Genomic DNA, 25,956 nt, shown 5'->3' with positions numbered 1-25,956 from the left:
TGGAAGAGATCGCTATTTTAGCGATAAGGCCGCCTATTGTACATGCTATTTTTGTTATATGTCTACTGTTTTGGTTTTGGTGTAAAGCATATTTTACTTTACTTTTACTTTTACTCTATTTATTTAAACATCCAGGTACAAAATGACTTCACACGCGCCAATTCAACTCTATGGGTCAACTGCCATGTCAAAAAATTTTTTTACAAAAAAAATAAAAACCGACTTCGTTACACAAACACTAAAAATTGAAAAATAATTTTATTTATTACCGAATATATTATATATACAAGAGTTAATATAGTTTCATAATAATACTTTTTGGTGCCGGTGCCAATTAGCTTTAGCTGCGCGAATCGTCTAGACTTCATATTTTTATGGGACTCCACAATGGCACCTCATTGGCACCGACCCCAAAAAATATTATTATGAAACTATATTAACTCTTGTATATATAATATATTCGGTAATAAATAAAATTATTTTTCAATTTTTAGTGTTTGTGTAACGAAGTCGATTTTTTTTGTAAAAATTTTTTATTTCACAATTTTTAGTGGCCCCATGGAATCATGCTATGACTGGTTAAAAATCTACTGTTTACTAAGCTATTACACTGATCGCGAGCAATTTACTCTTATCCGTTGAGGAGTTCCAGTATCTATCTTCGAAGATGTTCATCAGATCTTCACCAAATTAAAATGGGACCAACTTTGAAGTATACACTTTCAAACAAAAAAAGAATTTTCAAAATCGGTCCAGGCGTTTTTGAGTAATCGGGGAACATACATAAAAAAAAAAAAAAGATTCCGACGAATTGAGAACCTCCTCCTTTTTTTGAAGTCGGTTAAAAAGAACGGTAACTAAAGTGCGACAAGGCTCTCTTGGCACTTGAATGACATTGACAGGGGGGCGCTGTTGGAGAACAAATGCTTAGAATATTCAAACAAGAACAAAGGGGACACTTGACGGCAACGTTTGTTCCGATTTTTGCCACGCGCCAATATAACCTTGTCGCACTGTATCGTACTTTTGATATGAAATTTGACGAGCATTATAAGTAATGATGAACATCGGCTTTTAGAATGACATTCAATTCATCTTTGTAGAGCGTTGTCTCTATCACTCATACACATATGACGCTTTAATAATAAATAAATAATAAATAAATAAATTCTTTATTAAGGCAACAGAGACCCATATTTTGTTAGTATAGACAATGCTTAGAAACTATGCTAGTATAGAGTATAGTCATTTTATTTTATTATTATTTTATTTTTACAACAGCTATCATACTATAATAAATACAGTCACAAGGGCGCAAACAACAAGATTTTGGGATCACTTTCAAGCCCTCGGCCTCGTCCGGTCAACACTCTGCGTATTTACCGGACGAGAACTTGAATGAAATGCTGGAGAATTGGCGTATCCAGCTTTCCCGCCATCAAATTCAGGATACTGTTGGAGCTCGAACGCAGCCTTGCCAGGATGGATGACGTCCTTTTCCTTATTATGGCATAGAAATCATCCGTTCGTGCTTCTGCAAACATGCCTGACGCCGAACAAAACCTTTGTCGGTCTCAACGACCGAGACAGTGCTCTACAAATTTGCTGCCTTCTAAACATTGTTCATCACTTCTGGCTGCGTACTGTACCAACATACAAGTGAAAACAATTACACCACATCGATTCTATTACCTCTGAAGCCATGCAAAGTAATTTATATAATCGTAAACACTTGTTGAGGTAAAAAGGGGTGATAAATATTATATGTATCACATTATAAGTTTATTGACGCAAGGCTGGCTAAACATTTTTAGAGCTTCAATAGCTCAACGGGTAAAGGAGTGGACTGAAAACCGAAAGGTCGACGGTTCAAACCCCGCCCGTTGCACTATTGTCGTACCTACTCCTAGCACAAGCTGTGGCACAAGCTTGACGCTTAGTTGGAGATTAAAGGGATATATCAGTACCCTTATTATCAATACCCTTATTATAAATGCGAAAGTGTGTCTGTTTGTTGGTTTATTGGTTTGTCCTTCAATCACGTCGCAACGGTGCAACGAAAGAGATGCATATATTATCAAAAGTTGCTCTCTGACTTTTCACACTGCCGGCAACGACTCGCTTTACTAGTTTTGTCGCTGAGCGACGAGCTTGCAAAAATAAACTCTCTCAGCGATATTCGTTCAGCGATACTCGCTCGCTTGTTCACACGAGGTTTGCACAAGACTGAGCGACCGCGGGCGAATGGCGCGAGAAATCGCTCGTCGCACTTGCACACTCGCTTATAGTCCGGCGACAAAACTATCGAAACTACACACTCACTTTCTGTTGATCGCCAACTCGTTTATAGTTTCTAGTTCTACTCGTTTCTCGTTCATCGTCGGCGGTCGGACCACGGTTCTACATTTTTCTGTATTTCATACAAATTGACTGCACGGTAGAGGATCGCCCCAAGTTCCTAAGTTTAAAGTGCAACTATTTTACTAACACTAGGTGGACGGATGACATCAGACGAGTCGCAGGGAGCCGCTGGATCCAGGCGGCGCAAGACCGTGGCGTTTGGAAGTCCCTACAAGAGATGTCCAGCAGTTATTGTATAAACAAGTGCGAGTCAGGCTCGCGCAATGAGGGTTCCGTACTACAGTCGTATTTTTTCGACATTTTGCACGATAATTCAAAAACTATGATGCATAAAAATAAATAAAAATCTGTTTTAGAATGTACAGGTGAAGACCTTTCATATGATACCCCACTTGATATAGTCACTCACTGCGAAAGTTTAAAATACTAATTGTTAGTTTATGACCACAATTTAATTTTATTTGTGTGATTTAACCCTAAACTCCCGGTTTTCAGATTTTTCCCAAATGTCAGCTATAAGATCTACCTACCTGCCAAATTTCATGATTCTAGGTCAACGGGAAGTACCCTGTAGGTTTCTTGACAGACAGACAGACAACAAAGATATCCTATAAGGGTTCCGTTTTTCCTTTGAGGTACGGAACCCAAAAAATGTGATTTGTTTCAGGAGCTGTCGAAGTTGGACGTCCAGGTGCTCGGAACATCCGCGCCGCCCACTTCTCAGGCGCCTGTCACCTGCTCCATCGAAATGGCGACAGACACCATTACAGAGGTATAGTCTGCAACAGATTTAATTTAATTTAATTCGGTGTGGAGACCTTGGGGCCGTGGGGCCCGGGGGCTCGAGCTCTTTTTGAAGAAACTGCGAAAAGAGTTATCGAGTCAACCGGGGACCCAAGAGCTGGCAGCTACCTTGGTCAAAGAATTAGTTTGGCCATCCAAAGGGATAATGCTGCCAATATCTTGGGTACAATGCCTCGCTGCGGTGGTCTCGATGAGGTTTTAGTTTTAATTTAATGTTGTTTTTTTAGATTTAAATTTAATTTAATTTATTTATTTTGAAGAGACAAACAGTTACAATAAGATAAATAAAAAAACACTTCATACGTAAGCAGTCTCCAATGTGAAATTAATACTTGTAGTAAACATTAAGTCCACAACACACGGACATAGTACGCGTATGAAAACTAGGCAAAGAGTATATAATCACTAACAAGGTAGGTAGCTTATGGAACACAGAACAAACTAAAATCAAGATGATAACAAATTAAGATGGAAAAATTAAGTCTTGTATTTTACTATCCTTATGGCACACAGTAGTGTATTGCGCCCAGTTAAAACAATAAATTGGCGTCACGTCAAAGATCTTTGTCCATGAACTTGTTAATGGTTGATTTATCTGTTTTTTTATTTTTTTTTATTTTAGACCACAATAAAAATAATCTATATTAAATAAACTTAAAAATTGTATATGGTCTGTTTATTTGTACTAAGGCTAGGTTATATCTATCTCGATGCGATAGCCAGTCAGCCAAGCAGTCAGCTCTTTTTACCTGTCATCATTAGTATTTTTTAATCCACAATTTCTATTGTTTATGCTAGGTACTCTCTCCGGACAATGCGGGATCGCTGCTGTCAATACAGTCGGCACCGCCGGAGCCAAGTGAGCGCACGGAGCCGCGGGAGCGTCCAGTCAGCCTGCTACTCGAGCTGCCGTTAGCCACTGTAAGTGAACTGTAGACCTTTAGCTGTTACAACTCTGCACGGAGCTCCCTATCTAAATAAATAAAAATATTTTTTATTCAATTCAACTTTTACAAGTATTATGAATCGTCAGATGCATCTACCACTGGCACTGGTTCGGAATGCCTTTCCTACCAAGAAGAACCAACAAGAAACTCGGAGGTTGCTCTTTCTATTAGCCCCTTTACATGAACTACGGGCTTTATGCTGTACAAAACTTGGGTTGGAGCTGACTCCATCAAAATTGTTAGGGGCAATTTGAGAGTATCTAATGAGCCTATGGACGTTTATCGAGCTTCCATTAGCAAATATGAATGTACTGAAAACCTATAGCCTTTACAGAGTTGGAGGGAACTCCCAAACTTGGATTGAATAAAAATTGTTGCACATTTCAAGGGATTATAATAAATTTACAAATTTTCTTTTCTGAACCTTTTAAATGAAACTTGTTTTTTGTTGTTATTAATTTATTTGTTTATTGAATTTCAATTTCAATATTTTCAGTTTTTTTTAAATGAAAAAATTACTACAAAACTTAAAGCTAACCTTAAAAAAATAAGTTGCCGCTAGCCTTAAACTAAAATCGTATACTAGCTGTCAACGTTTATTTCTCAAGATGCTGGTACATATTCAAAGGATTTTTTATAATATTTATGCTTTTATTCATCAGCAAGTCGGCGCATATTTATCAGCGATGTCGCCGACTGACCAAGAGGAGGACTCTCTGCTGACGCTGTCCTCAGTGACGGCGCGGCCTCTGCTGGCAGCATCGAGGAAACTGAGGCCGCATGACAGTTCCACCGAGTGAGTTTGATTTGCTAGACCCTCGCAATCTTTAGTCGTAATGCGTTAAATATTTATTGGGTACCTAGGTATATTAAGCAAGTACTTTTCCAATAGAAACCAGGCTACTTTAAAGAAATCCATGGTATGTGTTCATCTTCAACAGCATACAGTATTTTCTTAAGCTCTCCTTTCACTTGAAAGGGGAGCTAAAAAGGGTAAAGCCGATAATGCCAATAATATATTTCTTTTTTCCACCACCTCGTATCATCGCTGTTTCCTTTCGAGTTTAATATTATCACCACATCCTAAAGGCTTGAGTCTTTTCTTAATTTCATTGCTAAGAAGAAAGTATTAGAGTTTTTGCTATTAACTGTAATGTATTTTAATTTGTTCCAGCGTATCCTTTCCACCAGACGGTGGTTACGGCTGGGTGGTGGTGTTCGGTGCGTTCATGGTACAATTCTGGGTAGCCGGGTTATTCAAGTCGTATGGCGTTCTCTACGTGGAGATAATGGAAACCTTCCCTGATTCTTCAGAGAGCGTCGCCTCCTGGATTCCAGCTGCACTCTCCACTCTGTGTTTGGCCCTGGGTACGTGACCTAGGGATGTCATCAAGACCTCCAGATTAGCGTTCACGACTCATCTGAAGCTCTGCGAGAAATACTCCTACTGGCTGGATACACTGCGACTTTAGTACGTGATACGTGATAGGTACAGTGTTTTGCACCTCTGCCTGCAGATCAAATTTTTAATAGAGTACATCGTATAGCTCACGGAACCTATTCAATTCAATTCTTTTTATTGCGAATTTGGGTTAGTTTACAGATCTTAAAGGTTAGTGTACATCCAAATTCTACCTTGCGGTATGCAATGTTACATTAATTAAAACTACATTAAAATTACATTAAAAATACATACACATTAAAATATTATTTACAGATACCTTAAATATATACCCTACTGCCAATTATATTATCAACCCATACCGGGTCACTGCAGAGCACGGGTCTCCTTTTAAAATGAAAAAGGTTATGGGCATAGTCATTTGCATTGGCAGACTTCACACAACTTTGAGAACATTATGGAGAACTATTTAATAACTAAAACGCATATAACTCCGAAAAGCTAGAGGTGCGTGCCTGGGAGTGAACCCCCGACCTCCGATTAGCAGGCGGACGTCTTACCTTGGCTTGCCAATCACCAATAATATGCCTTCCTTGCTCCTTCCAGCTCCTTTATCATCAGCTCTATGCGAGAAATATTCCTGTCGCCTGGTGGTATTCATCGGAGGTCTGTTCTGCGCTACTGGACTCGCTGTATCGTACTTCAGCACGGGACTGCTACATCTGCTTCTGAGTTTTGGAGTCATGACTGGTAAAATCCATACTAATATTATAAATGCGAAAGTATGTCTGTGTGTCTGTCTTTCTGTCTGTCTGCTAGCTTTTTACGGCCCAACAGCTCAACCAATTTTGATGAAATTTACAATTTAGGTACAGAGTTAGCTTACATCCCGGTTAAGGACATAGGCTACTTTTTATTCCGGAAAATTATAGAGTTCCCACGGGATTTTTAAAAAACACGCGGACGAAGTCGCGGGCATCATCTAGTATCACATAATTCATTATCACATCATCATCATCATCATGGTCAACTGATAGACGTGCACTGCTGGACATAGGTCTCTTGTATGGATTTCCACACACCACGGTCTTGCGCCGCCTGAATTCAGCGGCTCCCTGTGACTCGCTTGATGTCGTCAGTCTTTCTAGTGAAGGGTCTACCAACACTGCGCCTTATCACGGTCTATTAAATCCTTTCCTGTATCCGGAGTTTCTAAATTAAATTCTAGAAGCTACGAGTAGTTAGGAAAAAATTTCAAAGTCCTTAATATCTTTTTTGCCTTTAGTATATCTGCGATTTTTAATTAGAGTCCGCTTATAGTATTATAAATCATTAGGGCAATAAAAGTTTTCCACAGTTATGGAAATAAATATTATTACTTGATTATAAACTAGGATAGAAATAATGACGTATGCTGGAAAAATATCGCGTAAAATACACACTGTCAGCGTATCGCCGTTCTTGTTAGAATTTTTTTCTTATAAGAACTTGGCTTTTGGCAACAATGGGCAAAAATTTAAAAACCTTGGGTTTGTAAATTAATCACGTTTGCAATTCTTTTCAGGAATTGGAGGTGGTCTCTCGACAACACCTGGTATCGTCATAGTATCACAGTATTTTGATAAGCACAGGTAAATTTACAATTTGATAAGTTTATAGTGGGCAATTTTCTTTTTGATCATAGTCTATTTAGCTTTCTATCTCTTTCAGAGCGATGGCAAACGGAATTTGTGTGAGCGGGACGGCTGCTGGCAGCTTTGTATTTCCAATGCTGATCGAGAAATTGGTGGACTCATATGGACTGCACGGGACGGTTTTGCTTTTAGGTAAGTTCTTCCTGGATCGAGAATACGAACACGGTTCGTAGTTTTCAGTCCATGTTAAATAACTAATATTCCCCTTTTATTAACATGCACTTAAATAAGACTATTTTAGGTTTTCTCTGACATCATATTTTAATTATTTTTTTTAGTATTTATGTTAATTGTAACTAAATGTGTTACTGACACTATTTTAAAATTGCGCGCCATTGATGGCAGATTGTAATTGGACTTTTATATTTTTAAGACCCTATGTACATACAATTTTGCAATTAATAAACTTATCTTATCTTATCTTCCTCTCCAACTAAGCATCAAGCTTGTGCTAGGAGTAGGAATGACAATAGTGCAACGGGCGGGGTTTGAACCGTCGACCTTTTGGTTTTTTAGTCCAACTCCGTTAACCGTTGAGCTATCGAGATTACACTTTTACAATGTTAAATCTGTGCTTGGACGCTTGCCGTGTTATACCCTCGTTTAGGAGAATCGTCAATATAATAAAACTGTAACAGGTCAAATTCTGTACATTGAAGATATTTTAAAAATTTTTTTTCGAGGGCACTCTATAATCGATACTGAACCCAAAACTGTAATTTTTTTCATTTTTGTCTGTCTGTCTGTCTGTATCACGGCCGCGCATCACGCTGAAACTACTGAATGGATTCCAATGAAACTTGGTACGATTTGAGGTCATACTATGAGGAAGAATATAGGATACTTTTTATCCCGAAATTCAGCATGGTTCCCGTAGGAGAGGGGATGAAAGTTAAAATGTATACTGAGTTGTAATTCATTAACGCGTAGTCCGATTTCATTCATTCTTTCGACTCGACTGAATTGAATCGACTGTTAGGCGGAACGAAGTTCGCTGGGTCAGCTAGTAATATAAATAAAGGAGAATAAGTAAATAATAAGTTCAGCTTTGGTAAAAAAAAATACTTTTCAGGTGGTGGCATGCTCCACGTGTGCGTATCAGCTACTCTGTACCGTCCGCCGCCCACCCCACGCGCTGTCACCCCTGTCACTACGACCACTACAGAAAATACCACGTTACTGAACGATATTACTGAAGGTAAGTTATAATAAATAACTTTGGAGCTGTGTTCCTTTTTAACCGACTTCAAAAAAAGGAGGAGGTTCTCAATTCGTCGGAATCTTTTTTTTTTTTTTTTTTTTTTTTTTTTTTTTTTTTTTTTTTTTTTTTTTTTTTTATGTATGTTCCCCGATTACTCGAAAACGCCTAGACCGATTTTGAAAATTCTTTTTTTGTTTGAAAGGGTATACTTCAAAGTTGGTCCCATTTCAATTTGGTGAAGATCTGATGAACATCTTCGAAGATAGATACTGGAACTCCTCAACGGATAAGAGTAAATTGCTCGCGATCAGTGTAATAGCTTAGTAAACAGTAGACTTTTAACCAGTCATAGCATAATTCCATGGGGCCACTAAAAATTGTGAAATAAAAAATTTTTACAAAAAAAATAAAAACCGACTTCGTTACACAAACACTAAAAATTGAAAAATAATTTAATTTATTACCGAATATATTATGTATACAAGAGTTAATATTATAGTTCCATAATAATATTTTTTGGGGTCGGTGCCAATGAGGTGCCATGGTGGAGTCCCATAAAAATATGAAGTCTAGACGATTCGCGCAGCTAAAGCTAATTGGCACCGGCACCAAAAAGTATTATTATGGAACTATATTAACTCTTGTATACATAATATATTCGGTAATAAATTAAATTATTTTTCAATTTTTAGTGTTTGTGTAACGAAGTCGGTTTTTATTTTTTTTTGTAAAAATTTTAAGCAATTAAATATCATTCGTTTTAACCAGTTTTAACGGTGATCAAACCATCATGCCTGAGAGTTTTCCATAATGTTCTCAGTCTGTAAATGTACACTTGGTTGGCGTAATGTAGTATGTACTATGGCCTAAGCCATTTTAGGTATACCCATACTCAGTAGTGGATCGGCAAAAGCATGATTTGATGATGATGAAATTAAAATAAGCATTAAAAAAAAGAATATTAGCCATTAGCCATGTTAAATGACTAATATTCCCCTTTCCTCTCCAACTAAGCGTCAAGCTTGTGCTAGGAGTAGGTACGACAATAGTGCAACGGGCGGGGTTTGAACCGTCGACCTTTCGGTTCTCAGTTCACTCCTTTACCGGTTGAGCTATTGAGACTATAGCTCTCTAGGCTTATGTGAAGCAAGAAAAATATAGACCCAAAGAAAACTTTTTGTGTGACACCATACTTTTGCATCATTTAAGCAGTTGGTTTTAAGCTGCGTGCCCCCCTCTCCCCTCCACATACATTATACTAATCATGCTGAGTTATATAAGTCATTGATGTAAATTAAAAAACGTAAAGGTCCTAAGCGACTACCTTGTGGTGTCCCACGATTAAAATCTTACGGGAAAAATGATAGCAAATCCGGCAGGAAATCAAAAATCCTTTCTTAGCGGATGCCTACGTCATAATAGCTATCTCCATGCTAAATTTCAGCCCGATCCGACCAGTAGTTTAAGCTGCGCGATAATAGATCAGTCAGTCAGTCAGTCAGTCACTCTTTCCTTTTATATATTTAGATAATGGTTTTGTATAGCTTGTCTCTGTCGTAGAAACCGACAAAACGTCACATAGGTATGAGTGACACAGACGACGCTCTACGAAGCAGAAATCTCTTTCTAAAATGTTCCTGCCGAGTAGGTACTTTACAGTGCGACAAGGCTATAGCCGTCAAGTGTCCCCTTTGTTCTTGTTTGAATATTCTAAGCCTTTGTTCTCCAACAGCGCCCTCCTCGTCAATGTTATTCAAGTGCCAAGAGAGCCTTGTCGCATTGTACAATTATTATTTGTTTCAGGTAAAACAGCAGTGTCGAACAAAGACAACAAACTCCAGAATCTGTTCGTGACTGAAACTGAAATGACGATGAACCAGAAGAACGCGATGCTGAGTGACGAGAAACGAACTAACTTACTGACTGAAATTATACATCCCAGTCTGATCGAGGTATGTACATATGACTTGACAATGTATTTTAAGCCATAATAGCTCAATGGTTTAGAGTATATCCCGGAAAGTCAAATAGTTCCCACGGGATCTTTAAAAACCTTTCACGCGGACAAAGTCGCGGGCATCAGCTAGTAATAGTAATCTTTTATCTAAATATATAAAAGAAAAAGGTGACTGACTGACTGACTGATTTATCAACGCACAGCTCACACTACTGGACGGATTGGACTGAAATTTGGCATGCAGATAGCTATTATGACGTAAGCATCCGCTAAGAAAGGATTTTTGAAATTTCACCCCCTAAGGGGGTGAAATAGGTGTTTGGACTTTGTGTAGTCCACGCGGACGAAGTCGCGGAAATAAGCTACATAGCATAAATAAATGAAATCATTTATTCCGCTAGGTGGCGCGGCCTCCACTACCATCACACAATATGTCAGATTCCGAAGATTCTGAAGGAATGGACGTTTTGGGAGTAGTTGGTAAGATAATGAATCATCATCATCATGATCAACCCATCGCCGGCTCACTACAGAGCACGGGTCTCCTATTGAATAAATTGTTATTATTATTTGTAATAGAACTTGGCGGTCGCTCTGCCGTGCTTGTATTAGAAAACTTAGAACTTACCTTATACTTTGCCGTGCGCATTAACAAATGACTAGATTTTTTAGGGTGCCGTACCTCAAAAGGAAAAACGGAACCCTTATAGGATCACTTTGTTGTCTGTCTGTCTGACTGTCAAGAAACCTATAGGGTAATTCCCGTTAACCTAGGACAATGAAATTTGTCTAGGTCTTATAGCACACGTAAGGGGAAAAATCCGAAAACCGTAAATTTATGGTTACATCACAAAAAAATACAAATTTTTATTTATTATTATAGTTTTGGATTTATCGTGATTTCGTAAATTACGACTTTAATAAAATTATAAAGTCATAATTTTACGTTATTTTGCCACATTAATGGGTACCTTCAAGACAAGAGTGAATAGCATCTTCGTCAATTGCAGCCAAGCGCTAGTCTATAAATTAAAAAAACCGGCTAAGTGCGAGTCAGGCTCGCGCAATGAGGGCTCCGTACTACAGTGGTATTTTTTCGACATTTTGCAGGATAATTCAAAAACTATGCTACATAAAAATAAATAAAAATCTTTTTTAGAATGCGCAGGTGAAGACCTTTCATATGATACCCCATTTGATATAGTTATCTTACTTAGAAAATTGAAAATACTTATTATTAGTTCATGACAACAATTTAATTTTTTTTGTGTGATCTAACCCTAAATTCACGGTTTTCAGATTTTTCCCCAAATGTCAGCTATAAGATCTACCTAACTGCCAAATTTCATGATTCTAGGTCAACGGGAAGTACCCTGTAGGTTTCTTGACAGACAGACAGACAGACAGACAACAAAGTGATCCTATAAGGGTTCCGTTTTTCCTTTTGAGGTACGGAACCCTAAAAAAGACTTAAATTGTTTTCAGGGTTACCGCGAGACGTGGCGCGCCTGCGACTCCGGCCGACTCGCTCGTCTTCCATCCTACACTCCGTTGAGGATCTGTCAACTGACAGCACCTGCGTCTACAAAGCCAGAGGCCGCCAGTTTAGTCGGTGAGTTCTAACTAAGGCTGAGATCTATAGTTAAAACGAGACAGAGCTATACAGGAAGATTTTTTGGTTTTGCACATTTTTTTTATGTTGTATAAGAAACGAAATTTAAGTAGCACGTATTTTTTTATTTTTTATTTTACTTAAGAATACCAAAGTTATCGTTTACCAAAGATATCCACTTTTGAACAGATGATTGGGGTCACCCTACAAACGTTATCTTCAGCTGTTGATTAAACGCGTGCAGCGGCCGTTGACCTCTGCTCTGCGCGCTTTAATATCGTCTAAGATGCGAACTTGGTACTTTTATTTTAAGGGGAAACGTCAGAGTCAGCTAGCGTGCTTATAGCGTGCTTTGTTTACTAATAGTATGACCATGATTTGCTTATTTTTAACCGACTTCAAAAAAAGGAGGAGGTTCTCAATTCGTCGGAATTTTTTTTAAGGTAAAAAATTATTTCAAAAAGGTACAAAATTATCGATACAGAACCACCAAAAAAAAATTCGTGCAAAACCAAAAAAATCTTCCTGTCCTCCTATGAATCTGTCTCGTTTTAACTCAAACTTAAGTCTGAGCAAAGGCAACTCCAAAAACTTAGAAATGCATGCCCGGGATCGAACTCTGGGCCCAGACCCCCGAATAGGAAGTCAATAACATATTAAGATTACACGGTGCTTAAATTAGACGATAAAATATGGTATGGGAACTAGCAAACTTCCTTGGAGTACACCCTCAAAAAATATAACTATGACAACATGTACATCTATGTAAATACATTCCTATTGATTTTTTATCCTAAGTAACGCCTTTTGACTTTGTTTAATAAAAAAATCGCATTTTTTAATGAAATTAGAATCTCGAAACGGTGTCAAACGCCTTAGAAAGAACCAAATGTTGTTATTTTACCTAAAGCAATTCTTTTAGATCCCTATACATCAAGCCTCCATTGCCAAGTAGAATTATCCAGAACAAGCTCACAGAACCCGCCATTAACGCAAAGAAGATAGAAGAAGAAGAAGTTAAAGAAGAGAACTTAGAAGAAAAAGAAGAGAAGAGAGGCTGTATCGGGACGATTTCCAGGTTTGTCACTCTTTGTCATTTTATTAACTCTTGGTGATGGTAACTGGTAAGTGACCAAAAACTCTAAGATGGAAGCTATATATTATACTAGCATTATGCTCGCGACTTCGTCCGCGTGGACTACCCAAATTTCGAACCCCTATTTCACCCCCTTAGGGGTTGAATTTTCAAAAATCCTTTCCTCGGATGCCTACGTCGTCATAGCTATCATGCCAAATTTCAGCCCGATCCGTCCAGTAGTTTGAGCTGTGCGTTGATACTAGATCAGTCAGTCAGTCAGTCTGTTTCCTTTTATATGTTTAGAAGATGGAAGGAATACTAAATAAATAATGGAAAATTTAATAGAAATTTAATAGTAGAACTAGGTATACATAATATTATAATGACTACATACCTAGATGCTGTTATCGTTCGTGTGGAATTAATTTTAAAAGCTATCGTCAAAGTGTGAAAAGGTAACAGACAGCTTTAAAATATTAGTATGGATTGTTAATTAATTACCTACTTATACTTTATTTATTATATTATTTCATGATCATTTGCAATTTTACATAATTATGTTCCATTTATAAATTGTCACAAAATCCATGTCTATTACCACAAGCATTCATTTATTAACATACCGGCAACGCATCGGCGGCTCCTCTGGTGCTGCAAATGTTCATGGGCGGCGGTAATCACTTAACATCAGGTGACCCGCCTGCTCGCTTGCTCGCTATATTTATTAAAAAAAAAAAAAAAAAAACATTCCATGTTCATTTACATTCATTTGATTGAATAATTTGAATGTCATATTATTATTATGTATTTATTGGAATACTGATTTAAATTAATATTATTAAGATACTTATTGAGTTAAGTACAATGATTTTTATAATAATTACAATCACAGTTTACATTATAGCGATATTGGTACCCCGTAGGGGCACAGCAATTTTCGAATTAGTAGACAGACGCATACGAATTAATCTTCAAAGAAGTCAAAGTACCTTACTGGGCTTTTATTTATTAGGAATCTTGAATTTGTTTTTTGCTTCGCAGGTACCTTGACGTATCGCTGCTAAAGTCGTGGCGCTTCGGTCTGCTGTGCGCCTCCGTGGCGCTGATGTCGTGTGGGTCACCATACGCGCTGTACTATCTACCCGCGTATACTGTCGCTGCTGGACACAGCAAAGCCGCCGCTGGTAAGATACTGCACACTATGACGTCTGCTAAAGTCGTGGCGCTTCGGTCTGCTGTGCGCCTCCGTGGCGCTGATGTCGTGTGGGTCACCATACGCGCTGTACTATCTACCCGCGTATACTGTCGCTGCTGGACACAGCAAAGCCGCCGCTGGTAAGATACTGCACACTATAACGTCTGCTAAAGTCGTGGCGCTTCGGTCTGCTGTGCGCCTCCGTGGCGCTGATGTCGTGTGGGTCACCATACGCGCTGTACTATCTACCCGCGTATACTGTCGCTGCTGGACACAGCAAAGCCGCCGCTGGTAAGATACTGCACACTATGACGTCTGCTAAAGTCGTGGCGCTTCGGTCTGCTGTGCGCCTCCGTGGCGCTGATGTCGTGTGGGTCACCATACGCGCTGTACTATCTACCCGCGTATACTGTCGCTGCTGGACACATCAAAGCCGCCGCTGGTAAGATACTGCACACTATGACGTCTGCTAAAGTCGTGGCGCTTCGGTCTGCTGTGCGCCTCCGTGGCGCTGATGTCGTGTGGGTCACCATACGCGCTGTACTATCTACCCGCGTATACTGTCGCTGCTGGACGCAGCAAAGCCGCCGCTGGTAAGATACTGCACACTATGACGTCTGTTAAAGTCGTGGCGCTTCGGTCTGCTGTGCGCCTCCGTGGCGCTGATGTCGTGTGGGTCACCATACGCGCTGTACTATCTACCCGCGTATACTGTCGCTGCTGGACGCAGCAAAGCCGCCGCTGGTAAGATACTGCACACTATGACGTCTGTTAAAGTCGTGGCGCTTCGGTCTGCTGTGCGCCTCCGTGGCGCTGATGTCGTGTGGGTCACCATACGCGCTGTACTATCTACCCGCGTATACTGTCGCTGCTGGACACAGCAAAGCCGCCGCTGGTAAGATACTGCACACTATGACGTCTGCTAAAGTCGTGGCGCTTCGGTCTGCTGTGCGCCTCCGTGGCGCTGATGTCGTGTGGGTCACCATACGCGCTGTACTATCTACCCGCGTATACTGTCGCTGCTGGACACATCAAAGCCGCCGCTGGTAAGATACTGCACACTATGACGTCTGCTAAAGTCGTGGCGCTTCGGTCTGCTGTGCGCCTCCGTGGCGCTGATGTCGTGTGGGTCACCATACGCGCTGTACTATCTACCCGCGTATACTGTCGCTGCTGGACGCAGCAAAGCCGCCGCTGGTAAGATACTGCACACTATGACGTCTGCTAAAGTCGTGGCGCTTCGGTCTGCTGTGCGCCTCCGTGGCGCTGATGTCGTGTGGGTCACCATACGCGCTGTACTATCTACCCGCGTATACTGTCGCTGCTGGACGCAGCAAAGCCGCCGCTGGTAAGATACTGCACACTATGACGTCTGTTAAAGTCGTGGCGCTTCGGTCTGCTGTGCGCCTCCGTGGCGCTGATGTCGTGTGGGTCACCATACGCGCTGTACTATCTACCCGCGTATACTGTCGCTGCTGGACGCAGCAAAGCTGCCGCTGGTAAGATACTGCACACTATGACGTCTGTTAAAGTCGTGGCGCTTCGGTCTGCTGTGCGCCTCCGTGGCGCTGATGTCGTGTGGGTCACCATACGCGCTGTACTATCTACCCGCGTATACTGTCGCTGCTGGACACAGCAAAGCCGCCGCTGGTAAGATACTGCACACTATGACGTCTGCTAAAGTCGTGGCGCTTCGGTCTGCTGTGCGCCTCCGTGGCGCTGATGTCGTGTGGGTCACCATACGCGCTGTACTATCTACCCGCGTATACTGTCGCTGCTGGACACAGCAAAGCCGCCGCTGGTATGCTCTAGAGTCTACTGTTTGTGTCATTTGTATTTGTAATAATGAAATTATGTGTAACAATGAAATTATGTGTAAAAATGAAACTTTGTAACATTGAAACTATGTAATGAATTTAATGACACGACCTTTGCCACTGTCAAATTAAATTTAATTGCATGCCAAGTGCAGGTTGTTGAAATGAGTCTATCAAATGGAAATGGAATGTGTTGGACGCATTGTTATCTATGTAACAATGAGTTATATAAGACGGGACAAACCGTTAATAAACTGATAATAACAAATTAATTATTGATAACAAATGGTGTAATAATGAACATGTAACAATGAAACCGCTTAAAGTTAAAATTGTAAAAATGAAACTGCCCTGTTTAACTTACTTAACAGTTAACTTATATTTGTGGGCTTTATTTCCAGGTCACCTGGTAGCAATCAGCGCTATCCTAGATCTATGCGGTCGCCTAGGCCTAGGATACCTTTGCGATTTACATCTATTTTGCAGAAGAAAGGCGTATATACTCAGGTAACTAAACCTAACCTTACAGTGCCCGGCAAACGACTTGAACATTGACGCGATTGGTTGGCGAATGGCAGGTGCACGCGATTGGTGGATACGTCGACTTTCGCATCCCGGATTCGCCAACTTTGTCCCACTACGCTGCTTCAGATCAAAGTTGTTTGCCGGGCACTATACTTAGGCTGAGATCTATAGAGCGTACTTTGGCTTTACTCAGATTTATGATTGAGTTAAAACGAGACAGATTTATGGAAGAGATATAGCTCTGTCTCGTTTTAACTCTGTCTTAAGTCTAAGCTAAGTCAAAGTGCGCTCTACAAATCTCACCCTTAGACTTAGGCTTACTTTGAGGGTCCTAGATATAATGACTGATTTTTGTTATTTCCTAGCATCCTGATTGCTGGAATAGCCGTGCTATCTTTGCCAAGTTTGACGTCTTGGTGGGGTTTAGCTGTCGCATCAGGTAAGTGTGACTCTAGAAGTGGAATATTATATTTTTTCTTGTGGTAGAAGCTTGAATTCAGGTTTTTGTATATCTGTTTTTTAACTCATCATACAGGGTGTGACCAGAACGCTAGCAAAAACTTAATACTACCTAAACACAATCCAATACCAATAACCATTTGCCTCATTTCGTAGTTTTAGTGATTTAGTATTTTTCAAACCCGCAATGTATAGCGTGCAAAACTCGGGTCAATGCTCCACCTACGACGCGGCATTGACTCCGAGTGGCTTACGCAACGTTCGTTGACCTCTAGCGTTAGTCAGACGTTTTATTTGCAATATATCGTGAACTTTTACAAAATATAGGATTTTCTTTATATTTTTTTTCGCGTTTTCTTTTGTGGTAGGTGTGGTATACCAGTAATCATCACCTGTCTTCGTTTTTGCTAGCATTCTGGTTACGGTTACACCCTGTATAATGATACCGTCAAAACTTTGCACAGTTTGCCAGTGCATTGGTCATGTGTAGCAATATTGTAAGACTTTAAAATTTAAGAACATTTACCTAAGATTTTTTACTATGTAAAGTCAAACGATTAAAAAAAAACATGTAAATATTTTCATCATACATTAAATTTATATTCATTAATTCAGAATAGTATCGCTTTAGATGAATACAAGCTATAATCATTTGTTGGAACTTCGATTTTTTTCTTTAAATTATTACAAAAAATATCTTAGCTAAGGGATACTTAGTTAAACAGATAGTTATATTATTAATAAGTATTACAAAAGTTAGTTTGTGAATTTGTACCTACTCCAAAAATTCAATTTATTTTTGCATGGTTTAGATACGTATTAATTTCTTCTTTAGGTAATATGATTAGAGTTTCACATTATTGAAATTTAGGTTAAGGTATAGTTGATAAATGTTAATATTATTTATTGTATTTTATAATTATATAAGTTTTATATTTCTAAGCTGTGATAGCCTAGTGGTTAGGACGTCCGCCTTCCACGTCGGGGGTTCGATCCCGGGCACGCGCCTCTAACTTTTCGTAGTCATGTGCGTTTTAAGTAATTAAATATAACTTGCTTTAACGGGGAAGGAAAACATCGTGAGGAAACCCGCATGCCTGAGGGTTTACCATAATGTTCTTAACGGTGTGTGAAGTCTACCAATCCGCACATGGCCAGCGTGGTAGACTATGGCCAAACCCTTCTCACTCTGAGAGGAGACCCGTGCTTTGTAGTGAGCCAGCGTTGGGTTGATCATGATGATATTTCTAGGTGCTTACGGTCTGTGCCTTGGTTGTTGGTTCCTGCTCGTCCCGGTGTTACTAGCCGATGCTTTCGGTACGGCTCGCATCGCCTCCTCGTACGGTCTGGTACGGATGTTCCAGAGTTTAGCCGCCGTCTCCGTACCACCAACTGCTGGTATGACACTAATATATTATCTTTTTACACGACTGCACGAAAAAGTGTAGACTACCACACTTTTTCAGGGTTAAATGTGTGTTTTTTATTCCACCACAACATCTAAATACTTGAGCTGATTTGAATGTATGGGGTATCGTTAGAATCCTTACATCATCCCGAGTAACATTGGCCATAATTTTTAAGGTCCCTACGTTAATAGAAATAGAAAGACTTTTATTCAAATAAACTTTTCCAAGTGCTTTGAGTCGAATCTACATAGGTACCTATCAAGAGGAACCCACAAGAAACTCAGCGGCTGCTCTTTTAAAATGTTTCAGGAGCCCATGCCCAAAATCAGTAGCCACACTTATGTTTGACGGTAGGCTAAAAAAAAGGTTTTTTACATTAAGCTTATATAAGTTATCTTTACTTGCAGGTTTACTGCGTGATGTGACTGGTGGCTACTCCTGGTGCTTCTACGGCATGGGTTCCTGCATGGTACTAGGTACCATCCCTGTCATCGCCTTCCATCTCACCACTAAGAATGAAGAAGACGAGTCCTCAGTCGATTGAAATGTATTCGAGTATTGTCCGTTTAATCTTTTTGGGCTGATTTTACAGTGTCGCGAAATAGACTTTGAATGACAAATACTTAAATTTGTCAAAGGCTGCATGGTACTGAGGTACCATATTGGAGTATTGTCTGTTTTAATCTTTTTGGGCTGATTTTACAGTGTCGCGAAATAACTTTGAATGTCAAAGGTTGCATGGTAGGCTAGGTACCATCCCTGTCATCGCCTTCCATCTCACCAATAAGAATGAAGAAGACGAGTCCTCAGTCGATTGAAATGTATTGGAGTATTGTCTGTTTTAATCTTTTTGGGCTGATTTTACAGTGTCGCGAAATAAACTTTGAATGTCAAAGGTTGCATGGTATACTAGGTACCATCCCTGTCATCGCCTTCCATTTCACCACTAAGAATGAAAAAGATGAGTCCTAAGTCGATTGAAATGTATTGGAGTATTGTCTGTTTTAATCTTTTTGGGCTGATTTTACTGTGTCACGAAATAAACTTTGGATGACTAATACTTCAATATATCAAAGGACAATATGTCAACGGTTGCATGGTACTTAGGTACCATCCTGTCATCGCCTTCCATCTCACCACTAAGAATGACAAATACTTTTTGTCAAAGGTTACCTGTTGGAGACCTTTGCATACAATTGTGTTAGTTTTCAGTTTCTCTGTTTTTTCTCGTTTGCAAACAAGAATTTACTTTACTATCTAAACTAATTTTTTTATTTTTACAGATTTACAAAATACACCAAAACTAGCAAAATTAAAACTTCCAATTTGTTTATCAGTTAAAGATTATTTGGCCCTTGAAAAATTGGCTTTTAGTAAAGTATCTGAAGAAACTAATTTGTAAAGGCGTTATTTCAAAATAACGGTTGCTGCTATAACTAGGGTAACTACAGTACGCGGCCGAAAGTAATGTACATCGACCTTTAGAAGGAGATAGCAAATTTGTAGAGCACTATCTGTCGTTGAGACCGAAAAAACGTCATTTTTTTTTAAATTACCAACATAGAGAATGTTTAAAAAACCCAATTTAGACACAGCAAAAAACCTGAAGGTTTAAAAAGTGTGTCATTCCGTCTACTTATTAATACATAATAATAGTAGTACATAATTACATTACATTTAATACAAAAATGTCGATATTGGTATAAGTGACAGAGACAACGCTCTACAAATTTTTAGTGTCCTACCGAACTTTCAGCTTCGCTACCTTCGCCAAAAAAACTGACTTAATTATTATAAATGTGGATAACGGGAACATACCACGTTTAATTTGATGATTTTAATTTGACTCAGTTACATGAGTCGCGAATATCGACCAATAAATCACGGTAAATACCCGATATCTACATATATTTTTAAACTACGAAATAAGCATAAAATCATTACCTTCGGCCAACCTATAACATTTAATTGTCATTTCAATGAATTTTCATTCATTCGTGGCCATAATACACGTTCAATGTAACATAATAGTTTCTATAATAGGTACTCGTACCAACTCTGGTCATACTAAATGTTTTAGAGCCTGTATTAAGAAAAGAGGTTCAAAATTCGATTTTAATCAATAAACCACCATAACTTAAAAATAAATTAACGTCGTATAGTAATCAGTTGCATTCATTTATCACCATACCACATTTATTTATTTGTCATAAAATGTTTTAGGGCCAGCATTAATAAAAGAGGATTAAAATTCGATTAAATAAATAAGTAAAAAAATAAATGAACGTCTTATAGTTAATCAATTGCATTCATTTAAAACCATAATACCACATTTATTCATTTGTCAGAAAATGTGATCATATTAATTGTAAAGTAGTTAGATATGCGTGAATAAAAAATTATAATATAATAAATGTTCACTCACAAAAAGTAGATAGTAGAAAAAATTTAAATGAACCTTTGAGTTTCACAAAAAATGGTTGTTTATGTAACGATACATATTATTATGCGTATAATAGTCATTGTGTAATATTTTAATAGTTTAGTGCGTAGGTACATTTTAATAGTAAAATGCATTCATTTGTGATTATGATAAGTACTTCCACAATTATTTTATAGTTGTCAATTATTGTCACCATGATGATGATGATGATAATGACTAGAAATCCAACAAATTAAACATTAAGTATATTATCTTATGTAGGTTCATTGTTTAATCATTATTTGTTGTTATGAAATTGCATTCATTTCTATTCAGACACATTATGTATTACATATTTTTATTCATATATTTCCATAATTATGCTGAATTTATTTAAAAATGAAATATATGTAATGGCATGAATATAAAAATATTTTCTCACACATCAAAGTGGAAAAATATACAAACGGGCTCTACGGGCAGCGGCACGTGCGTCCCGCAGTCAAAACCGCGGCGCGTGCGCGGACGGACTCCCTTGAAAAAGGACCCCGGGATGGGTTCGAAACTAGTCGGGCTAACGTCGACTACACACGTGAGTAAGCCGGGACAGATAGTATTTATAAAATATACAAAATTAATTTTCGATTTTAATTTTTAACGTTATAATTTGAGTCGCTTTAAGAAAGCTTCAAAAATGAGCTTCGCTTAAAGTAACTGTAAAACAGACATGAATCGTTTTGCTTATAAAAATATGGAATTCGCATATAAAATATAGTCATTTTATGTTATGTTAAGTTTACCTAGTAAACGTTACATATTATGAGTTTAACGAATTTGGTACTTTAATATGTCACAAAAATATGAACATATAAAAATGAACATTAGATATTAGGTAGGTATATGAAATGAAATGTAGTTAATACAATCGCATACCTTGATGCATATGTGGTACCTACTTTCTTCTGTGCATTAGAATTTCTTATTCCATACGCCAAGAAAGTTGAAAGAGAAGATGGAGAAGAAAAAAAACCGGCCAAGTGCGAGTCAGGCTCGCGAATTGGGGGTTCCGTACTACAGTCGTATTTTTTCGACATTTTGCACGATAATTCAAAAACTATGATGCATAAAAATAAATAAAAATCTGTTTTAGAATGTACAGGTGAAGACCTTTCATATTATACCCCACTTGATATAGTCACTCACTTCGAAAGTTGAAAATACTAATTATTAGTTCATGACCACAATTTTTTTTTGTGTGATCTAACCCAATTTCACGGTTTTCAGATTTTTCCCCAAATGTCAGCTATAATATCTACCTACCTGTCAAGTACCGTGTAGGTTTCTTGACAGACAGACGGACAGACAGACAGACAGACAGACAGACAACAAAGTGATCCTATAAGGGTTCCATTTTTCCTTTTGAGGTACGGAACCCTAAAAAATCGTCCCCACTTTATGTGTAGGGAAGACAAGTACCTAGTCACCTACCTACCTTTTTTAAAATGAAAATATTACAATAAAACTTAAAGCTAGCCTTATCTAATTAATATACAAATCATACCCGTGTGTAATGGCTGCATTTCCGCGCTGGACAGCCAGGCTGATCCGATGCGCAAAAAAGACCTACCTACCTTAAAAAAAATTATTTTTCAAGATTTTATTTTAGGTAAGTACTACTTTGTATGTACTTATAGTACTAGGACACATGCCAAACTATAGTTTCTAGAATTGAGCCACTGAACCTTAGCTTATCACCGTGGACAGATAGACGTAGGGACATGGAGAAACTTTAAGGGTTCCATGTTGACTATAGAACCCTAAAAATTCTTGTTTGAAATGGCCAAACCAGAGATTATTAGTTATACTTATCTCTGGCCAAACTAGAGCGTAGGTTTTTTTTATAATTTATAGACTAGCGATTGGCTGCAATCAGACCTGGTGACAAGTGATGATGCAGCCTAAGATGGAGCGCGCTTGCCTAGAAGATGCCTATTCACTCTTGACAACTTGAGTACATAGAGATCAAAGAATAAGGCTTCGTCTACTTTTTCAAACCGCCGAGTTTCTTACTGGTTCTTCTCGGTAGGAAAGGCATTCCGAACCAGTGGTAGATGCATCCGACTATTCGAAAGTACTTGTAAAAGTTTATTCGAATAAAAAAGATTTTTATTTTATTTTATTTTAAACTTTCGTGGCCTGTGATTGACATATTTATAAGTCCCGCAAATTGCTAATGAGCGTGGCTGCCATTTTAGTGACGTCAGCACTAGACTGAAGTTTCGAGCTGATGGTTTATTTTTATTTCAGCTGATGTCAAAATGACGCCATTTCGATGTTAATGAGACATGGTGCCAGCGCAATAGCAGTTTGCGGGACTTGTACCTACCTACATTTTTCTAAGTTCATCGTATTCACGTAGGCCAAACAAAAATTTACTAATGTTATAATCTAAACTATTCGTAATGTGAAGTGTGTAACTAACTACGTATAACATATTGTATCAATAGATTCTAGAACATATTTTAATTAATGATAAAATCACAGACAGCTACCACACTATAGATTTTCTAATGTCAAAAAATGTGCTTATAATTTTACACAATTAGTTGATATCTTTGCGTCTTACATAATATCTACTGTAGGTACCAATAAATTATTACTTAAACTGACAACTTTTTGAGAAAAAACTTAAAATATCTTATTAGGATCAAATAACTTGTAAGAGTATTGAAATTTTACTAGTATAAGTACCGATATAACTAACTACCTAAACAAAAACATAAAAAAATACAAAAAAATCTTAACTATAAGAAAAGTAATTTTTTCTCTAAAAAGTTGTCAAATGTCTATTTACTTAGTCGTTGGATACCAATTAAAGTACACTAGGTAATTTAAGTGCATGCATTTTTTCTATTTCAACGACGCCTATGTCACTCTTCAGACTATATCCATGCCAAAAACCGGCCAAGTGCGAGTCAGGCTCGCGCAATGAGGGTTCTGTACTACAGTAGTTTTTTTCGACATTTTGCACGATAATTCAAAACCTATGATACATAAAAATAAATAAAAAATCTATTTAAGAATGAACAGGTGAATGCCTTTCATATGACACCCCACTTCATATAGTTATCTTACTTCGAAAATTGAAAATATGTTTATGACCACAATTTAATTTTTTTAATATCATGTAACCACAAATTCACGGTTTTCAGATTTTTCCCCTAATGCCAGCTATAAGACCTACCTACCTGCCAAATTTCATGATTCTAGGTCAACGGGAAGTACCCTGTAGGTTTCTTGACAGACAGACGGACAGACAGACAGACAGACAGACCCACTCATACCTATTCATAATTTACTTACTACGTTTTGACTAAAACAGAAAAATGGATGTACTTAAAATATAATTTCTACTTACAAATGACCACTTTACTTAATACGTTAATTTATTATCTAGTAAATACTGGCAAAGATAAATTATTATCGTTACTGCTTAATTTTATATGAATAAAGTAATCTCGTGATGTGTTCATGCCTACAGGTATTTACCCATCCCCCGTAAGAATGGAATGTAAATGAAGTAAGAAAGGAATGTAAATGAAACAGCGATATAAATTTTCCACTATACTCTATCTATTCTCAGTGGACGTTAACCATTTTGAGTTACCGACCAATCACAAACACGTTTTTCAAAAAAAAAAAACCAGCCAAGTGCGATTCAGACTCGCGCACCGATGGATCCGTATTACAGTCGTATTTTTTTGACATTTTGCACGATGAATCAAAAACTATTATGCTAATTAAATAAAAGTCTATTTTAGAATGTAAAGCTCTTTCATATAATACCCCACTTGGTATAGTTATCTAACTTTGAATAATAAAAATACTAATATTTATTATTATACTAATACTAATATTTTAATGAAAAAGAAATTAATTTATTTTTCATTGAAAGTCGACCGAGATATGCCCATTGGTTGGTGATTCAAAATGGTTAACGCCTACTGAGATTTTTATCTCTCATTTGTATAGGATTACGTAACAGAGAGAGCGCTATACTAACTCCTTTCCGTGGACAGAGTATAGAAGTGCCGCATCTAGTGGAACATTTAGATCGCTGAATGTACATGAAACTTGGAATGTATATAAATGAATGTTGGCGGTAATAATAAATGTATTCTAAAAATAAATGTAAGCGCTAACTCTATGTGTACTGTGAACTTTGTAATCATGACAAATATTAAAAACAACTGGTATGAGTTTTATTTTGAGTAGTTTTATTCCATTTTAATATATTTATGTCGGTCGCTTTTGTTTTTCTGCGAATTTTATCCCTGAGAGTGATAACCAACATAGCTCGCTGAGCGACTTTTAAATATTTTTTTTAAATCTTAAAATAAATTGTTTTACAGGTATTAAAAAAAAATGAAAATTAACCATTCCTTCCCTCCCTTTATTTTCGAAACTACTGAGCTTAAAATTTAGAAATAATAGAGATAGAGAATATAGTACCTAAGTTAATGGTTTTGAAATAGGTATCATGGTAACATGGTAAACGCTAAAATAACATGGTAAATCTATCAATATTGTGCGCACCAACTTACATAGTATTCCTCGTACGGAACTCGCTCCACGCGAGTTCAACTTTTTTCTTGTTTTTTTTTACTCCATAGTTTTTCTTTTTTCTTTTTAGGGTACCGTACCTACCTCAAAAAAAACGGAACCCTTATTCACTTTGTTGTCTGTCTGTCTGTCTGTCTGTCTGTCAAGAAACCTACAGGGTACTTCCCGTTGACCTAGAATCATGAAATTTGGCAGGTAGGTAGATTTTATAGCAGACATTCGGGGAAAAATCTGAAAACCGTGAATTTGTGGTTACATTACACAAAAACAATTAAACTGGTCATTAACTAATAATTAGATTTCTTTTTTTTTAAGTATTATAACTATATCAAGTGGGGTATCATATGAAAGGTCTTCATCTGTGCATTTTAAAACAGATTTTTATTTATTTTTATGTATCATAGTTTTTGAATTATCCTGCAAAATGTCGAAAAAATACGACCGTAGTAC

The 25,956-nt window shown here is 37.9% G+C and overlaps 2 protein-coding genes across 2 annotated transcripts in view; both read left to right on the top strand.

Moving 5' to 3' along the window:
• The window catches only part of LOC117995199 (monocarboxylate transporter 12-like), a 35,371-nt gene extending 10,223 nt beyond the window's left edge, over positions 1-25,148 (top strand). The window contains exons 2-18 of the mRNA XM_034983207.2: positions 3,029-3,133; positions 3,964-4,086; positions 4,775-4,908; positions 5,287-5,480; positions 6,121-6,264; positions 7,079-7,145; positions 7,225-7,340; positions 8,281-8,406; positions 10,213-10,361; positions 10,768-10,846; positions 11,852-11,978; positions 12,901-13,056; positions 14,098-14,240; positions 16,470-16,575; positions 16,959-17,032; positions 18,304-18,450; positions 18,869-25,148. Of these exons, the coding sequence (XP_034839098.1) occupies positions 3,029-3,133; positions 3,964-4,086; positions 4,775-4,908; positions 5,287-5,480; positions 6,121-6,264; positions 7,079-7,145; positions 7,225-7,340; positions 8,281-8,406; positions 10,213-10,361; positions 10,768-10,846; positions 11,852-11,978; positions 12,901-13,056; positions 14,098-14,240; positions 16,470-16,575; positions 16,959-17,032; positions 18,304-18,450; positions 18,869-19,005 (2,127 nt within the window). The 3' untranslated portion in view covers positions 19,006-25,148. The remainder of the gene's footprint in view (positions 1-3,028; positions 3,134-3,963; positions 4,087-4,774; positions 4,909-5,286; positions 5,481-6,120; positions 6,265-7,078; positions 7,146-7,224; positions 7,341-8,280; positions 8,407-10,212; positions 10,362-10,767; positions 10,847-11,851; positions 11,979-12,900; positions 13,057-14,097; positions 14,241-16,469; positions 16,576-16,958; positions 17,033-18,303; positions 18,451-18,868) is intronic.
• Positions 1-25,956, top strand: part of RNF220 (ring finger protein 220) — a 130,472-nt gene that overhangs the window by 41,098 nt on the left and 63,418 nt on the right. The gene's annotated exons all lie outside the window — the stretch shown is intronic.

Source organism: Maniola hyperantus, chromosome 28 (genome assembly GCF_902806685.2).
Source record: "Maniola hyperantus chromosome 28, iAphHyp1.2, whole genome shotgun sequence".
NCBI classification, from domain to species: domain Eukaryota; kingdom Metazoa; phylum Arthropoda; class Insecta; order Lepidoptera; family Nymphalidae; genus Maniola; species Maniola hyperantus.
The sequence above is the reverse complement of the archived record's forward strand: the minus strand, read 5'-3'. Positions and strand labels throughout refer to the sequence as shown.